At 41.8% G+C, this 18,045-nt stretch overlaps 1 protein-coding gene across 1 annotated transcript in view; it reads right to left on the bottom strand.

The window, feature by feature from the left end:
• AOPEP (aminopeptidase O (putative)) overlaps positions 1-18,045 on the bottom strand; it is a 259,513-nt gene that overhangs the window by 222,026 nt on the left and 19,442 nt on the right. The window contains exons 4-5 of the mRNA XM_070742785.1: positions 5,996-6,143; positions 252-500 (exon numbers count right to left, since the gene is read on the bottom strand). Coding sequence (XP_070598886.1) covers positions 252-500; positions 5,996-6,143 — 397 coding nt within the window. The remainder of the gene's footprint in view (positions 1-251; positions 501-5,995; positions 6,144-18,045) is intronic.

The raw sequence follows: 18,045 nt of genomic DNA, 5'->3' as shown, positions 1-18,045 counted from the left end.
CGGCAGAAGACACTCTGCATTTTATTTCAGTTTATTCAATAAACCATAATCGTCACCAGCCATTCAGTCGGCCACAATATGGACCGGCACTCTCCATGCCCTCTGTCTCGCACCACTTTCTTCTGATCTGCATTGGTCATCCAAGTGTCATTCTTTATAGTGTCCAGCCAACTATAAAGGATGATACCTGGACTCAATAAACCACTGAACTACACAGAAAACTACACAGAAAAGGGGGGAAATGTCCCTACCTTGCCATTCCAAGACTGGAAAAGTTCAGTGGAACTATCAAAACATCAAGCCGGGAAAAGGGATGTGTACCCAGCAGATCATACGCTGCGGAGAGACACCGAGGAAGCAGGTGGAGTAAAATCTTTTCGCAGGAGTCCTTAAGGCACAGCGGAGCAAAGATGCGATGAGGAATAATAGCCTGAGCAGAGGTGATAGGATCTTGGAAGCGACAAGGATACGGTGTGTGACTGCAAGCCTTTTCTAATAACCTGGCAGAGACAAAGAAGTTATTGAATGTTGGTTTTTTTTAAAAAAAAAAGTTTTGAGAATTTGAAGAAAATTCAGCAAAAATTAGCCAAGAAGTTGTGTTATTTGTTCATACAACGTTAACAGGGGAACAACTAGATCAGAGAACAATTTCTTTCCTTTGGTAATTGTTCTGTCGTGCTCTCTGGTAGAATCCTCCCAAAAATGCACAGATACAATTTCAGACACACACACGTTTGAAAATTCAAAACAATGTTCTTTATACTGAAAATGCAAATAAACGAAGCACTCTTTTGGTATAGCAAAGAGAACTTGTCTCCAAACAAACTGGTAATTTGTACAAGTCCCTTATCAGTTCTGTGATACTTATCTTGCAGCTGTGAGGCAATTCACAGTCCTTCTTCTTTCACAAAGTGAAACACAGTTTGCTCTGGTTTAGTTTCAAAGCGGGGGGAAATCAGCACACAAAGGTCAAAGTCAGCAAAGCAGGCACAAAACACAACGATCAGATAATCCTCCACAATGGCCAAACCCACAGGCTGCTATTTATAGCAGCCTCACTAATTGCCACAGCCCCACCCAACCACAGGTGGCCTCATTTTCTTTGATAATAATCTCTCAGTTGTTGTTGCCTATGCTCTTAGAGCTATCTGTTGAAAGAAATTTTCATCTTTAAAGTTTTTCCAGAAGAATGTGAAAGTTAGTTCTTCCAGTGAAAACCATAATGATAACAAATCTGATAATTATAAAAAATAAAGGACAGATTGAAGCAAGCCAGTGCACAGAAAAGAAAGGAATACAACACAAGATGGGTTGAACATTGTTTCTGTATACATGACTTGTTGAATCATAGCAGCTGCTGAATTTTTTTTGCTTATGGCCTTTAATGTTTTTGAAATAAATATTACTTTGGTGAAGTTCTTGTAAGCTTGACTAAGTAATTTTTCCTGCTACTGGATAAAACCTAACAATGAGATTCCATATAGTCATCCTGTCCTGTTCATAGAATTTTACAGGAATTAAATGCTTTTTTTCCATTTATAACCCTACCACGTTTTGTCATTTTTTTAAAAAACAAGGGGGAAGACAAAATGGAATAGTACCACAATGCCTTTGATTTGATATAGTTAATTGACTATTTTAACCCCTTAACACATTTCCTGATTTTAACAAATGGCCATAAAAACTGCAGTTATGGTTTCATTTATAGGTACATGTTTGTTTCTCATCTGCAGAATATAGGTCAATAAATTATTGATTTGCAGATAGCCTGAATTATGTTTCCAATCCAGAAGGATGTAGTCACAACATACCGTATATACTCGAGTATAAGCCGAGTTTTTCAGCCCCAAAAATGGGCTGAAAAACCCGACCTCGGCTTATACTCGGGTCACCACAAGAGGGCGCCGGATCACCACAAGAGGGCGCACCGCGGGAGCCTGTCAGACATTGCTGGCTTGGGCGGGTGTGGGAAAGAGCAAAGTGCGGCGGCAAAGGGCGCTCCAACCGAAGCGGCTGTTGCAAGAGTGGGGCAGTTGCCTCCTCCCCAGCTCTAGCAAAGATGCCAGCCCTTTGCCTTTGCTCTTAGAGCTGGAGCTTCTGTCTTCTTGCAGGTGCCTTCCCTTCCCTGGCTCCAGCAAAGGCGCCAGCCAACTGCTCCGATGGCGTGCGAGAGGGGGAAAAGGCGATGGTGAGGTCGGGGGGTGGATTCCTGCTTCACGAGTCCCCCCCCCACCTTGCCGGCTTCCCCTCGCACGCCATCGGGGCAGTCGCGGGGAAGAAGAGAGAGAGGGTGCCTGCATGCGCCCTTTCTCTCTCCCCCCCTCCACCTTGCCGGCTTCCCCTCGCCTTTTCCCCCTCGCACGCCATCGGGGCAGTCACGGGGAAGAAGAGAGAGAGGGTGCCTGCATGCGCCCTTTCTCTCTCCCCCCCCTCCACCTTGCCGGCTTCCCCTCGCCTTTTCCCCCTTGCACGCCATGGGGCAGTCACGGGGAAGAAGAGAGAGAGGCTGCCTGCATGCGCCCTTTCTCTCTCTCCCCCCCTCCACCTTGCCGGCTTCCCCTCGCCTTTTCCCCCTTGCACGCCATCGGGGCAGTCGCGGGGAAGAAGAGAGAGAGGCTGCCTGCATGCGCCCTTTCTCTCTCTCTCCCCCCTCCTTACCGGCTTCCCCTCGCCTTTTTCTCCTTGCACGCAGCTGCCCTACCCTTCCCACAGCCGCGTCACTTGGAGCCCCCTTTTACATCCCTCTTGGAGCTCCTGTCGGCATCTTGCAGCTGCCTTCCCTTCTCCGGGTCCAGCAAAGTTGCCAGCCAACTGCTCCGATGGCGTGCGAGAGGGGAAAAGACGATGCGAAGCTGGTGAGGTCAGGGGGGGGACTCATGAAGCAGGAATCCCCCCCCCCGACTTCCCATCGTCTTTTCCCCTCTCGCACGCCGTCGGAGCAGTTGGCTGGCAACTTTGCTGGACCCGGAGAAGGGAAGGCAGCTGCAAGATGCCGACAGGAGCTCCAAGAGGGATGTAAAAGGGGGCTCCGAGTGACGCGGCTGTGGTAAGGGTAGGGCAGCTGCCTTCACCGGGTCCAGCAAAGTTGCCAGCCAACTGCTCCGACGGCGTGCGAGAGGGGAAAAGACAATGGGAAGTCGGGGGGGGGATTCCTGCTTCATGAGTCCCCCCCCCCTGACCTCACCAGCTTCGCATCGTCTGTTCCTCTCTCGCACGCCGTCGGAGCAGTTGGCTGGCAACTTTGCCCTACCCTTCCCACAGCCGCGTCACTCGGAGCCCCCTTTTACTTCCTTCTTGGAGCTCCTGTCGGCATCTTGCAGCTGCCTTCCCTTCCCCGGGTCCAGCAAAGTTGCCAGCTTGTACAATTACTGCACTAATTCCCTGATTAGATTTTGAGGTAAGTTCTCTCTCTGCTTTTTTTCAAAGTCTCCTTTCTATAGAACTTTGATAAAGTTCCCCCCCTCCCCCCCTCTCTCTCAAGAGACACAGAGAGCGAGACAGAGAGAGAGAGAGAGAGAGAGAGAGAGAAGGAAGAAGGGTAGAAGAAAAAGAAAAAGGAATTGAGTACTTTTTAAGGGCTTTGTTGGATTCATTCTGTAGATTTGTTATGGTACAAGCAATATACAATCGTACTAATTTTAGCCTGCCAGTAGATTGTAAAAATAAGATACATTATGCTGCTTTCTTCTACCCCATAGAGATTCATGAATACTTAAGATGTTTAGCATTTCTGTACTCACTTAGCATTAAGTTTTAGTGTTAAAATAATATTAATATTTACCTCTTGGATTTAAATCTATTGTTATTTCTGTGTGGATTTACCTCAGAATAAGTCTCAGTTTTTTGGGAACTTGCTGATAGATATGCTTAAAACTGCAGTCCATCTGTGCAGTTGCCTGTAAGTAAGTCCTATTGAAATCTGTAAGGCTTAACTCAGAATAAAGAGTTGATTTAATATGCAATCCTGTACATAAATTTACTCAGTAATTAACTTGGCTGCATGGCTTGGGGTAGTTTGGTAGAATGTTATGCAATTTTTATGTCTCTGAAAATCTTTTATTCTTAGATGGGAAAAAGAATTTTGTGAAATTATTGTGCAATTTGAATTTGAAAAAATATTGTTTTGTTCTTCTCTCTACTTTATCATTGGATTATAGAGAGAAAAATTAAGTCTCTAAAATCCTGTTTTGAGGGATTTTGACTCATAGGTTTTAGCTTGGTTGCTGATTGAACTACTTTTTTTACTTTTTAATTTATTTAATTTTATTTAATTTATTGTAAATATCAGATTGCTTTTATTTACCCACTTTGAAATAAATATTGTTTACCCTCTTTAAAATAAATATTCTAAAACATGTCTCAATTAATGTAATTTCATTGTTTTCCATTTTTATAAGTTACCAGTAGCCACTGCATTTTCTAACCTCGGCTTATACTCGGGTCAATAAGTTTTCCCAGTTTTTGTGCCAAAAAATGGTGCCTCGGCTTATACTCGGGTCGGCTTATACTCGAGTATATACGGGTATTAACAATTTTCTTCTTCAAATTCCTTTGAATAAACTTTTGATATGAAATTAATAATCCAGAAACCGTGGTTATATCTGATCTGCAACATGCTTTTGGATAGTATCATTCTACAAATATAGGAACAAAGATTAGAAATGTAATTTTTTAAGCCAATAAAAAGATGGAAACATGAATGGGATTTTAAGAGACAGCCTGCTAAAAATGTGAAAGAAGGATGACAAAAATATGATACAGAAATAGCAATAAGCCTCACAAGACATAGCAGTATCAATCAAGGCTGTAAAATAGAAGACGGATTTTACCTAATGCAAAATAACAAGCAATTTGGAATTTAAAAGAAGAATTTAAAAGGGATGCTTAAAAAACATTGTTTTATTAGGCCTCCATTAAAATTCATCTATTAAACCTGTTGTGATTCAGCCTGAAGCTACTCAGGGACCAGCTGTGTCTCTGCTGGCTCCATGCCCGGAGGAGGATGACAGCGCAGAGGAGGGGGCTGAACAGTCGAACGGGGGAGAGGAGAGTTAGGAATGGGATGAAGGAGAACAGCATGAGAGCCCCGGGGGGGGGGGGGCTCTCCCCAGCCAGTAGCTTGGAGTCATTAGGTGATGACGCACAAGCTGTCATTGACATGAGACAGAGACGTTCACAGCAACGAAAGGAGCAGTTAAAAAAATATTTTCACCAGCGAATTAGAAACAGCTGGGTTTGGGTGTGGTCCTCATCAGCAGGGTTTAAAAGGCAGGCAAGCCCTTGAAGCCATGTGGAGTGTTATCAATTTGGAGTGGTGTTATCCTGTCTTGTTTCTCGGCGTCTCTGTTCCTGGCTTGTGGCCCAGCAGCTTTGGAAGACCCGTGGGAGGTGTAGGTCTGCTATTTACAGCCTTGGCTTGGCAGCAAGAATCCTGTATTGCTGCATGGACTTTTGCCTGTGTGGATATATCTGAAGATACAGCATTTTCCTGTTTGTAAGGACATTTTCCGTTACCTGTGTTTTTCTTGAATTTTATAAAATTGCCTTTGCCTTTTACCAATGTGTCTGGCTTCTCTTTTTGGGTTGGTATTGGCTTCCGGAGTGACCCAGACAGAACATAAACAATTCATTTTTCTTTGTTAAAACCCAAGTAGTGACAACTGAAATCATGTACTTGTTAACCTCATTGTTAGGAAACTATTATTTAAAAGCAACCACATTGTAACTGAATAAAAAGTTTAAGCTCTACAGAGTTTAGATGTTCAATTGGCACACTATGGAGTTGAAGTAAATCACATAAAAAGCCATGCTTTTTCAAAGATCCCTTTCTTTCTGTAAAAGGAACACACCCTTGCTCATCTCCTCTATATTTTCTTCTGCTTTGATTAAACATGCTCCACTATTGTTCCTTGACTACGATGACTCATTTCTTTTATAATAGAAAAAAAAATTGAATGTTCTGTAAAGTACATATTTTTCAGCTGTAATCACCAACCTGACATCCCCTTTTGAAGACAGCCCATCATTCTTCAGAACATCAGTTTCATAACTTTTTCTTTTAACTTCTGCCCAACATCCAACGGCAATAGTAAGGGTGGAGGCTGGCATTGGCATTGTCACATAATAAAACCAGCTTAATATACCTAAGGAGAAGAACATATAGATTATGTTATCCATCTCACTGTTTGTTAAATCTAAAAATTGGCACACTATGGTTTTCCATGGTTCAAATAAAGCCTGAAATATAAATGCGTTTTGGTTTTAATGTTTTAGTGGAACAGTGGCTCTATATAATTAAATTTTACAAAGATAAAATATTACCTAGAATGGAACTAGGAGTGCAGGATACCTCTGAACTTTTCTCTTGTTTTGCAGATGCTGAAGGTTCTAGAGAATCCTGGGATCTTGTAGATCAGAATTTGGACCCATAAAAGGTGGTACAGTATATGGTAGAAGATCAGGAGAAAGTCATATGCGAGTAAATTTATATGTTTTTCCCCCGCACACCATCACTCTGCTAAACAAATAATTCCCTTATCACTGTCAAGCTATTCACTAAGGCTACTATTACTATTAGTCTTCTCATTGTTCCTATCACCCATTTCCTCCCACTTATGACTGCATGACTGTAACTTGTTGCTTGTATCCTTATAATTTATATTAATATTAATTGTTTCCTGCTTGCTTATTTGTACCCTTTGGCAATCATTAAGTATTGTACCTCAAAATTCTTGACAAATGTATCTTTTTCTTTCCTGTACACTGAGAGCATATACAGTGTTCCCTCGATGCGTTCCGAGACTGCCCGCAAAAGTCGAATTTCCGCAAAGTAGAGATGCGGAAGTAAATATACTATTTTTGACTATGAACAGTGTCACAAGCCTTCCCTTAACAGTTTAAACCCCTAAATTTCCCATTCCCTTAGAAACCATTTAGATTATTACTCACCATGTTTATTTACTAAAGTTTATTAAAAAAAAATATTTATTAAAGGCAGACGAAAGTTTGGCGATGACACATGACGTCATCGGGCAGGAAAAAATGTGGTATAGGGGAAAAACCCGCGAACTATTTTTTAATTAATATTTTTGAAAAACCGTGGTATAGACTTTTTGCGAAGTTCGAACCCGCGAAAATCGAGGGAACACTGTACACCAAAGATAAATTCCTGGTGTGTCCAATCACACTTGGCCAATAAAGAATTCTATTCTATTCTATTCTATTCTATCAGGAGAAAGTCTTATGCAAGTGGTTTTCTATATTATGAGCTCCACGTCAGCTATTTTGTGTTTCAAATGCAAGGTACTGTAGATGATTAAAAAGGAAAATCTTTCAAGTGTATCTTTGGGACTGAAATGTTTCAGACCTTTACAAAACTAAAGGACTAATGTAAATCAAGAGTCCCCAACCTTGTACACCTAAGAGACCACCAAGGTTATAATTTTAAATCCCGTGGACCACCAAATTAATAATTTTAAATCCCTAATTCTAATTCATAATTCATAACCTTGAATGCCGCAGATCAGTTTTTTAAAAAGATAAATACATTTTTAAAATAATGATCAGAGAACTTCCATTTTATTAATATGAAATACACATATTTAATATAGCAAAAGTATAAGTGCTTATTTAATTACAACACAATTGTAAATCCTTATTTAATTAAAAATTTAAAGTGTTTAATGAAGTGTTTAACAAAATTATTATCATCATGAAAACCATTCAAATCTAAAACCAAAGAAAATCAAATTATCTGATGCCATTAAATATTACAGCTAAAAAAATACAGTTAAGATCAAACTTAACTATAAAGAGCATCTGAAAAATAAGTAAAACAGAGCACTGCACACCAAGACAACTAGACACAAGAACAGTTTTTTCCCGAACGCCATCACTCTACTAAACAAATAATTCCCTCAACACTGTCAGACTTTCTACTAAATCTGCACTTCTATTCTACTAGTTTTCCTCATCATTCCTATCACCCATTTCCTCCCATGTTGACTGTATGACTGTAACTTGTTGCGTATATCCTAAGATTTTTATTAATATTGCTTCTTCATTGCTTATTTGACCCCTATGACAATCATTAAGTGTTGTACCACATGATTCTTGACAAATGTATATTTTATTTTATGTACGTTGAGAGCATATGCACCAAGACAAATTCCTTGTGTGTCCAATCACACTTGGCCAATAAAATTCTATTCTATTCTACAATTGGATGAGAATTGGTATCCTCAGAGGAGGGTGACTGTTGTAATGGTCAAAACAATAATGAAGCATAGAGCTTGCAATGGTTGCCTCATTTTAGGATTATCCTGACATCACCCAGCACACTTCACTGATGACTATGAGCATCCTGCTTCTAAGGATGCAGTTAATAATGTAATGTATCCACAGGATACATTAAAAACCAAAACAAAGCGGGCGCAAAAGGCAGGCGACGGGGAAGCAAAGGGTAGGAGGAAGCCCAGGACAAAGGTGGGTGGAACGGGCCATCCCACCCTCCAAAAAGTGGAAGGATAATGGCCACAGCTGTCCTGTTGGTCACGTGGCAAATTCAACAGCAGCTTTCCTGGGTAGGGAGGGGGACACCACATGCCCCTTTCATCCAGAGAGCCTGCAAAAGGGATCCGCATGAAAGCTCCCTCTGGATTAGGCGAGAGGGGATGGGATGGAATAGAAGTAACATTCCGTGCCCCTAGACTGCAGACGGGGTGGGAAGGCATTTGCGAATGAAGCAGCCTCTGACATCCCCATCCCAAGCTGCCCTCCCCATGAGCCTAGTTCTGCGCTGGCTGCAGACTGCACAAAAGGAGTCGCACTTGGAGACAATCTGGAGTGCAGCCCTGGCAAAGGTCCACTTGGCCATGCCCATCCAAAACAATGTCGCTTGGCGGGACCCAGGGAAGAGCCTTCTCTGTGGCGGCCCTGACCCTCTGGAATCAACTCCCCCCAGAGATTAGAATTGCTCCCACCCTCCTTGCCTTTTGTAAACTTCTTAAAACCCACCTCTGCCACCAGGCTTGGGGGAATTGAGATACTCTTTCCCCCTAGGCCTTTACAATTTTATGCATGGTATGTCTGTTTGTATGTTTGGTTTTACAATAGGGGTTTTTAATTGTTTATACTGGATTGTCACATGCTGTTTACTACTGTTGTTAGCCGCCCCGAGTCTACGGAGAGGGGCGGCATACAAATCCAATCCAATCAAATCAAAACAAATCCAGCCTGTTCCCACCCACCTTGCGCAGTATGCCCTCCTTGGAAGCCTGCAACTGGGAACAAACAAGTGTCTTCTGCATCTTCCCCCCCTTTGCTGCCAGCAGCGCCAGGCACCCCCAGAGCACCACCAATGTATCTCATCCATTCTCAAACGCCTCCAGAGGCACCTGTCCATTCACCATAGGAATCGGACACACGTGATCCCAATCCCCACTAGGTTCCACAGCCTTGGCTTTCCCGGAGCCTTCCAAAGAGCAGGATGTGGACATGGTCGAGCCCCTCTGGAAAGGCGATTAGTGATTCCCACCTTCCCCAGTCCAGGCCGCCCTAAAAATACCCACCACCTCTGTTCTGCCTGAATGGCTCGGCAATGCGTAATAGTCCAATGAAAAGAAATCAAACACACACATGCTCTGCTAATCAGCAAACTTGTATTAGATAAACAAAAATAGCTTACTCAAAAAACAGTTCGTAATGACCGAAAACAATGCAAGGCTTACTTCAGCTGCATACAAAAAACACAGGGAAAAACAAACAAAGACAACCTGGAATGAGCAAAGACATTTCAGGAGTCCTTTTGAATCTTTGAAGCAAACAGCAAGTCCCAGAGTTTTCACCTCCCACTTGACTGAAAAAGCTGGGTTGAAAACTCCAACGGCACAGAAACTTCGAAGCAGGAACCACAAAACAACACAGATAAACTGCCACAGTTTGCCTTGGCCTTTGTTCCCTTTTATCCCTTTAGCCCTCATTAAGGGAACCACACCCAGCCCAGATGCTCCTATAATGATTTGTAATACTCCTTAAAGCGATCCCTTCTTTGCTTAGCTCTTCGGCTACGTAGATCAGTATATTGATCTGCAGAAGAACCCAGGGAGGAAAGACTGTCTGAGGGACTGCAGGTCAAATCCCCTGGGCTGTCTGCTGAATCCTGTGTCCCAGTGGCCTCGTCCTCCTGGCTGTCTGCCACATCTTCCTGGCTGTCTGCCACATCTTCCTCGCTGTCTGCCACATCTTCCTCGCTGTCAGCCAGGCTTTCACATTCACTTTGTGCCGCGTCTCTCCCATCTGTGGGAGCAACGGCTGGCCCAGGCCCAAACACAACAACCTCCATTAGACGTGCCAGGTATCATTTTCCTGTAGGCAGCACTTCACACTGCCAGGCTGACTGGCAGGCTCATCTTCCCAATCGTCAAGGTTCTGTGACTGTGCCGCTTCTTTCCCCGGAGCTGGAATAGCTCATCCGCCTCTCAGGCTCCGAACTGGGTGGCCCTGTGAAGCCGGCCCAGCAGAGTAAGTGGAGCGGGTCTGACTGAGGAGGGGATGTCTAACCCTAACCCCCAGAGATATTATACTCCTTTAATTGTGGGGACTGGCATGGTGATTTGGACAGTGCGGCCTTGTGTTTCTCCACACGCAACAGATTAATTGCTCTCGGATGCCGTAGCTTGAGGATAAGTCAATTCAATTCAATTCAATTCAATTTATTAGATTTGTATGCCGCCTGTATCCGAAGACTCGGGGCAGCTCACAACAGTAATAAAAACAGTATAACAATGGAACAAATCTAATAATAAAATTATAGTGCAATATAAAGCATGCAAAAATACAGTGGTACCTCGTGATACGAACCCCTCGTGATACGAACCCCTCGTGATACGAACCCCTCATGATACGAACCCGGGGTTCGGAAATTTTTTGCATCTTCTTACGAACTTTTTTCGGCTTACGAACCCACCGCAGATCGCAAAATGGCGCTCTGCTGGGTGCTGCCGCCCGGCTGTCACCTTCTGAAACAGCCGGGGGGCTTCTCGGCGTTCTCCCGAATGCCGAACCCGGAAGTTCGGGTTCGGATTCCGGAGGCCGCCGAGAAGCGCCCAGCTGTTTCAGAAGGTTATAGCTGGGCGCCGCCGCCTGGCGGAGCGCGGTTTTTGCAATCGCCAGCGGCGTTTTCGGCCGATCTGGAGGCTGGAAAAGAGGTGGGGAATCCCAATAGGGAATTCCATGGGCGGAGCTTTGACGTCACGAAGACGTCCTTCTTGGAGGCCAAAACGTGGCCTCCAGGAAGGACGTCTTTATAGATTTGTATGCCGCCCCCTCTGAAGACTCGGGGCAGCTCACAACAGTAATAAAAACAGTATAACAATGGAACAAATCTAATAATAAAATTATAGTGCAATATAAAGCATGCAAAATACAGTGGTACCTCGTGATACGAACCCCTCGTGAACTTTATGACGTCAAAGCTCCGTAAGACGAGTTATTACTGTACAAAGATGTCTCTGGGGACCACCAAAATTTTCTCACAGACACAGGTTAGTGACCTAGTATCTAAATGATATCGATTACTTTAGATGCCTTTCTACTTAATCATTGTTTATTTTTAGGTACTACAGTAATACCTCATGATACGAACTTAATTGGTACAAGGAGGAGGTTCGTAAGACGAAAGGTTCGTAAGACAAAACATTGTTTCCCATAGGAAACAATGTAAAGTCAATTAATCCGTGCAACCAAAAAAAACCCCGCAAAAAAACGGCTTTCGGCGACTGCTGGGAAGCCGCGCGGCTGTTTTAAAAGGTGACAGCCGGCCTGGGGGGCTTCCCAGCACCCCCCCGAACCCGGGTTCGGGGTTCGGGGGTGCTGGGAAGCCCCCCAGGTCGTCTGTCACCTTTTAAAACAGCCGCGCGGCTTCCCAGCTGTCTCCCGAAGCCGAATGCCAAAGCCGAACTTCCGTGTTCGGCTTCGGGAGACAGCTGGGAAGCCGCGTGGCTGTTTTAAAAGGTCGCAGCCGGCCTGGGGGGCTTCCCAGCACCCCCCCAAACCCTGAACCCAGGTTCGGGGGGGTGCTGGGAAGCCCCCCAGGCCGGCTGCGACCTTTTAAAACAGCCGCGCGGCTTCCCAGCTGTCTCCTGAAGCCGAACGCCAAAGCCGAACTTCCGCGTTCGGCTTCGGGAGACAGCTGGGAAGCCGTGCGGCTGTTTTAAAAGGTGACAGCCGGGCTGGGGGGCTTCCCAGCAACCTCCCGAACCGAACCCGGGGTTCAGAAAAATTTTGCCTCTTCTTACGAACTTTGTTCGAGTTACGAACCGGCATTCGGGAGGCTTCTGGGAAGCCCCGCCACCCGGCTGTCACCTTTTAAAACAGCCGCGCAGCTTCCCAGCAGTCTCCGAACGCTGGTTCGTAACTCGAAAAAAGTTCTTAAGAAGAGGCAAAATTTTTCTGAACCCCGGGTTCGTATCACGAGTTGTTCGTAAGACGAGGGGTTTGTATCTTGAGGTACCACTGTATACTGTAACTATGATGCTCATTGGTATTAGAAAGTTTCAATCTACTTTCCCATGTAGCATTTTTAATCGTGCATAACTTTTCCTCAAAATGATATAAAAGAGAAGTATTTGATCATTTTTCTCTTTATTCCTCTTTATCTCTAACCGCACTGTTTCCAAAAAAAGTGCAGGAAACAAACTAAACTAAAATTACTTTCTTTATCTTTATGTTTTCCTCTTTTCTTTCTCTTTGCCTTTCTGCCCAGAATGTTAATCCACTATCTAACTACATATATCTATTGGGACCCTGTGAAGCTCCCTTGGATACAGCACCACCTAGGGTAGAGAATATACATTGCTCAAAAAAAATAAAGGGAACACTTAAACAACAGAATATAACTCCAAGTAAATCAAACTTCTGTGAAATTAAACTGACCACTTAGGAAGCAACATTGATTGACAATCAATTTCACATGCTGTTGTGCAAATGGAATAGTTGTGCAAATGAAATATTCAATGAGAATATTTCATTCATTCAGATCTAGGATGTGTTATTTGAATGTTCCCTTTATTTTTTTGAGCAGTGTGTGTGTGTGTGTGTGTGTTATTTTATGAAAGAAAGAAAAAGAATTTCATACGGTACAGCAGAAACACAGAAACACATAAAAAATTGATGTGCAACACATTTGTTAAAAATTAGAAGTGAATTTATTCCCATGAACATGCTATATTAATAATTTTTGTACCAATCAGCAGAAAAAACAATTGCTGCCAATCTGCCTTCCATTGAGGACCTGTATACTGCACGAGTCAAAAAGAGGGCGGGTAAAATATTTACTGACCCCTCGCATCCTGGACACAAATTGTTTCCACTCCTACCCTCAAAACGTCGCTACAGAGTACTGCACACCAACACAACTAGACACAAGAACAGTTTTTTCCCGAACGCCATCACTCTACTAAACAAATAATTCCCTCAAAACTGTCAGACTTTCTACTAAATCTGCACTTCTATTCTACTAGTTTTTCTCATCATTCCTATCACCCATTTCCTCCCATGTTGACTGTATGACTGTAACTTGTTGCGTATATCCTAAGATTTTTATTAATATTGCTTCTTCATTGCTTATTTGACCCCTATGACAATCATTAAGTGTTGTATCACATGATTCTTGACAAATGTATATTTTATTTTATGTACGTTGAGAGCATATGCACCAAGACAAATTCCTTGTGTGTCCAATCACACTTGGCCAATAAAAATTCTATTCTATTCTATTCTTAACTTCACTTCTATGTGAAAATTTACACATAAATAACAGCGAAAATCCCCATCTGTTTACAAACTATGCAACTTATGTCAGATAATTTGCAATACTGTATCTATAAATTTTAAATGTTATCCTAATGAATAATGTAGATATAATTTGTATTTCATGTTGTCATTGAAAATCCACTCAGTTTTTAATTGTATTAAAAAATTGGAGTACAGTACTCCATTTATTTTTTTCCCTTTTACCACTCTTACTATTTTTTAGCATTTTGATTATTTTTCAATTTATTTCTTATTCTCTGTCTTTTGAATGGATACACTGAGAAGGGCATAAACTGACTTTTAAAAGACATTTAATATATTTTAATAATATACTGGCATATGTAATATAAGAGAAATCTAGCTTTATATTATTTCTACTGCATTCATTGCAATTAATTTAATCAAGCTTAAAATCCAATTATCTATAAAGCCTAGAGTGAAAAAGAAATGGTTACTGTATTTTAACTCCTATTTATTAAATCTGTTAAGAGGCTTTTTCTCAAACTTCTAGTAAATAAATAAATAAATGAATGAATGAATAAATAAATAAATAAATAAATAGTAAATAAATAAAAAGTAAATAAATAAATAAATAAATAAAAAGTAAATAAATAAATTAATAAATAAATTAATAAATAATAAATAATAAATAAATAAATATAAATATAAATAAATATAAATAAATATAAATGAAAGAATGAATGAATGAATGAATATAAATAAATAAATAAATAAATATGAAATTAAATATTTTTACATTTTGAAGGAGCAAATAACCTCTTGATGATTTGCCTAGAATTATTTTGCAGGTTTCCAACAGACATTTCAACAGATTTTTTTTTTAATGTCAATTAATATGAAACTAGAGAAAAACAACAGATGCTCTAAAAACTGCAAATGCAGCACACTCTTCCCCAAACCTGAAGGAAGAAGAAATTTTTGAAATTGTGACAATAATTTGTTTCTGGAAAAAATATTACTGGACTGAATGTTTGTTGCTGCACAAAAAGCTGGAGTTGAAGGCGAGTTGATAACATCAGCGGAAAACACTGTAGTGAAAACTCTTCCAAAATTAATATTTGTTTCTGGAACTTGCAATTCACCTCCGAAATTCCCAGCCAGATGGACTACCATGGAAGGATATCCACAGATATTGAGTGGCTAAGTAGCCCGTTCCACTCAAGCGTTCAAGTACTTATTCTGGGAAATCTAGTCTCACTTGCTGGACACAAGATTGTGCAAAATTTAAAAGGCTGTGTCATTTGCAAGCAGGATCTTTCACTACTGAATATTAAGAGGAATTTCCTTTTAAAAAAAATTTGCCAAATAAAAAAAGAAATACAAATTCAAGCAAAGAAAATTAGCAAAGAAAATTATGACTGGGATAATAGGCAGAGGTGGGTTCCTCTCAGTTTGGACCGGTTCACCCGAACAGATAGCAGCTACCCATTGGTGACATCACAATGACATCACATAATTAGTTCGGTCAGTGCCGGTCCATGGGTGCCATCTTTTTTTTTTTTTTAAATCATTTATTTTTTCTTCTGAGCATGAGCAGAAGCCAAGTTTCCAACACTGCGCATGTATTGCCATCTTATTTTCAGCTTTTTTATTTTATTTGGGATTTTTTGGCACCGGCCTTTGAAGCGTGCGCGCGCCAACGTAACACACCCAAGTGGCACGGGAGGAAGCGAACCATCAGTGAGGTAAGTTAGAACCCACCCCTGGGCACACCAGTGTATTTACACACATACCCTTAGGTATCACTTAAGCAGGATCTTTCACTACTGAACAGCGAGAGGTCCACAGAAGTTAAATTAGAATTAAAACTTTGAAAGTTCTTTTTTATTTTTTATTTTACTAGGAAGATTTTTTATTAGTTTGTAGTATAAAATACAAAAACACAAAAACAAACAATAGGAAAAATAGGGGAGGGAAGGATATAGAGAAGGAGGAAGAAGGAAAGAAAAGGTGTTGACTTCTGACTCCCTAGTAAACTAAGATAGTAACATCAAACCTCGACTTTTTACTTTTACATATTAGAATAAATTAGTCATTTCTACATCAACGATCTATCTGATTGTTAAAACTCAAACTCAAAATTTCATTTTTTTCCCCCACCTCAAGCATAAAGTCCAGAAGTGGTTTCCAAGTCAAAGTATAGGAATTTGTGATTTTTTTTTCTTTTATCAAAGTATTCAATTTAGCCATCTGTGCTAAGCTATGAAAGTTCTTGATGGTAAGAGCATTTGAGCATTTGAACAGTACTTGTCAATTCCCAAGTTCTACAGGTTTACAAATGGAGTCTGGTTGGCTACCTGTGAGGCATGAATTGATGGATTTCTGCATGGAGCAAGGGATTACGCTATAATGATCTATGGGATTTCTTCCACTTCACATATTTTATGCTTACAAAAATGCAATCCTTCCCGAATCTTAAATAAATAGTACATACCCCATTGCGTCATTCCCTTGAAAGGTAAGCAATGTTATACAAAACGTGAAAGAATAAAAAACTGTCACCCAGAAGAAGGCATGACTTTATGAAAAATGACTTCCACAAGTTTCAGATGTCATGCTCAGTTGCAGTTAACAGAAACAGAAGGTAAATCTTCTAGAAAAAGCAGGCAGAGTAAACTACGTAAACCTTAGACTCACAAAGAGCCATTCTTGCAACACTAAACCACTGTTTAGAGCAGCAGTTTTTGAAGCAGGTGCAGCCTGAGCTTTGCTGACAAAGAGAAGAAAGGTAGCACCTATAGATCTTCTCTAAGAAGAAAATATTTGTCACCTCAGCCAGATAAGTGGGTGGTTTATTTATTCATTTATTCGATTTTAATGCCGCCTTTCTCCTTAGACTCAGGGCGGCTTACAACATGTTAGCAATAGCACTTTTAAACAGAGCCAGCATATTGCCCCCACAATCCAGGTCCTTATTTTACCCACCAGGGAAGGATGGAAGGCTGAGTCAACTGACTGCGGTCCTGGGGAAGAAACTGTGAATTCTCTTCTAAGCTTTTTGAGCCGGTGATGAGATTTGAACCGCTGATCTACAGATCTACAATCAGCTTTTAGTGGCCTGCAGTACAGCACTCTACCTGCTGCGCCACCTCGGCTCCTGGTTGGCCTTAGTCCTGTCCTGAGTTGTTGTAACTTTTTGGATAGGGGCCAATCACCTTCCTGTGGCTAAAAAGGCGCTTTAGCATGGCAACATCAGGAGGAACAGATATCCCCGCCTTCAAGCTTCTTTTAAACCCTCATTTGGCAACTTTCCTCCATCTACCTCAACAAAGAGGAAAGTAAGGCCAGCATTGCACATGACCTGCTTGTTCTCTGCAGTCATTAGCCAGAATGCAACAGAATGGCTGCTCTGGGAATGGAGCAGGCAGCGGTTCCAACTTACCGCCACTACCGGTGCTGATGTGTGCACAGCTCGGGGTGACTGGCGGGCGCACCGGTACGAGATATAGCTTCTGCACATTTGCAGGAATCAAATCTCATGAGAAGATGCGCGTGAGATTTTGTTGATTCTTTTTGCTTCCGCGCATTGCCAAAAATTGCCAAAATCTTTCACACATGTCCTCTTGCAAAAAAAAATTTCCTGCGCATGCACAGAAGCCAAATATCATTCTGACATGCACACCCACCCACTGGTCACTCAAAGCTGAGCACGCAGGTCCATTTCTGCTATCGGTGTGCCGTGTTCCCCCCAGTCCAGGTAGGGACCCAATACTGGAATGGAAGCAGAACAGAGAAGGAGCAAAGATAGATAGTGGTGTATCTCAGGAAACTCCAATGATCTTGGCTAAGAGGGGAGTGCCTCACTGAAACAAAGAGAGGAATATTGTCCCTGCCCAAGTGGAGATATGCTCCCAGTATGCCGTCCACCAGCCAAGTTCTACTGACTCGGTTCTGGGGAAGAGGCTGTGAATTCTCTTCTAAGCATTTCCATGCTCATTGGTGAGAAGCTGTATACGTTTTGGGGCTAGGGTGGTCTAAGCCCAACTTTGGCCAATTGTTCCTCCTACTAAGTGATCTACCTGCTATCTATCTCAGATAGAAGGATCTCAGTTTCTGCCCACTTCCCATCCATCAATGGATCCATGATCAGTTAGATGAGGCTTATGCTCAAAATCTTAAACCAGATTAATTATTTCTACATTAAGCATGAAACGCCAACTGTTTTTTCTGTGTTATATAATACATAGTTTTTAGTTCAGCTTTTATTAAATA

The sequence above is a fragment of the Erythrolamprus reginae genome, chromosome 2 (assembly GCF_031021105.1).
Source record: "Erythrolamprus reginae isolate rEryReg1 chromosome 2, rEryReg1.hap1, whole genome shotgun sequence".
NCBI classification, from domain to species: Eukaryota; Metazoa; Chordata; class Lepidosauria; order Squamata; family Dipsadidae; genus Erythrolamprus; species Erythrolamprus reginae.
Note: the sequence above shows the minus strand (reverse complement) of the source record. Positions and strands in the feature narration are given on the sequence as shown.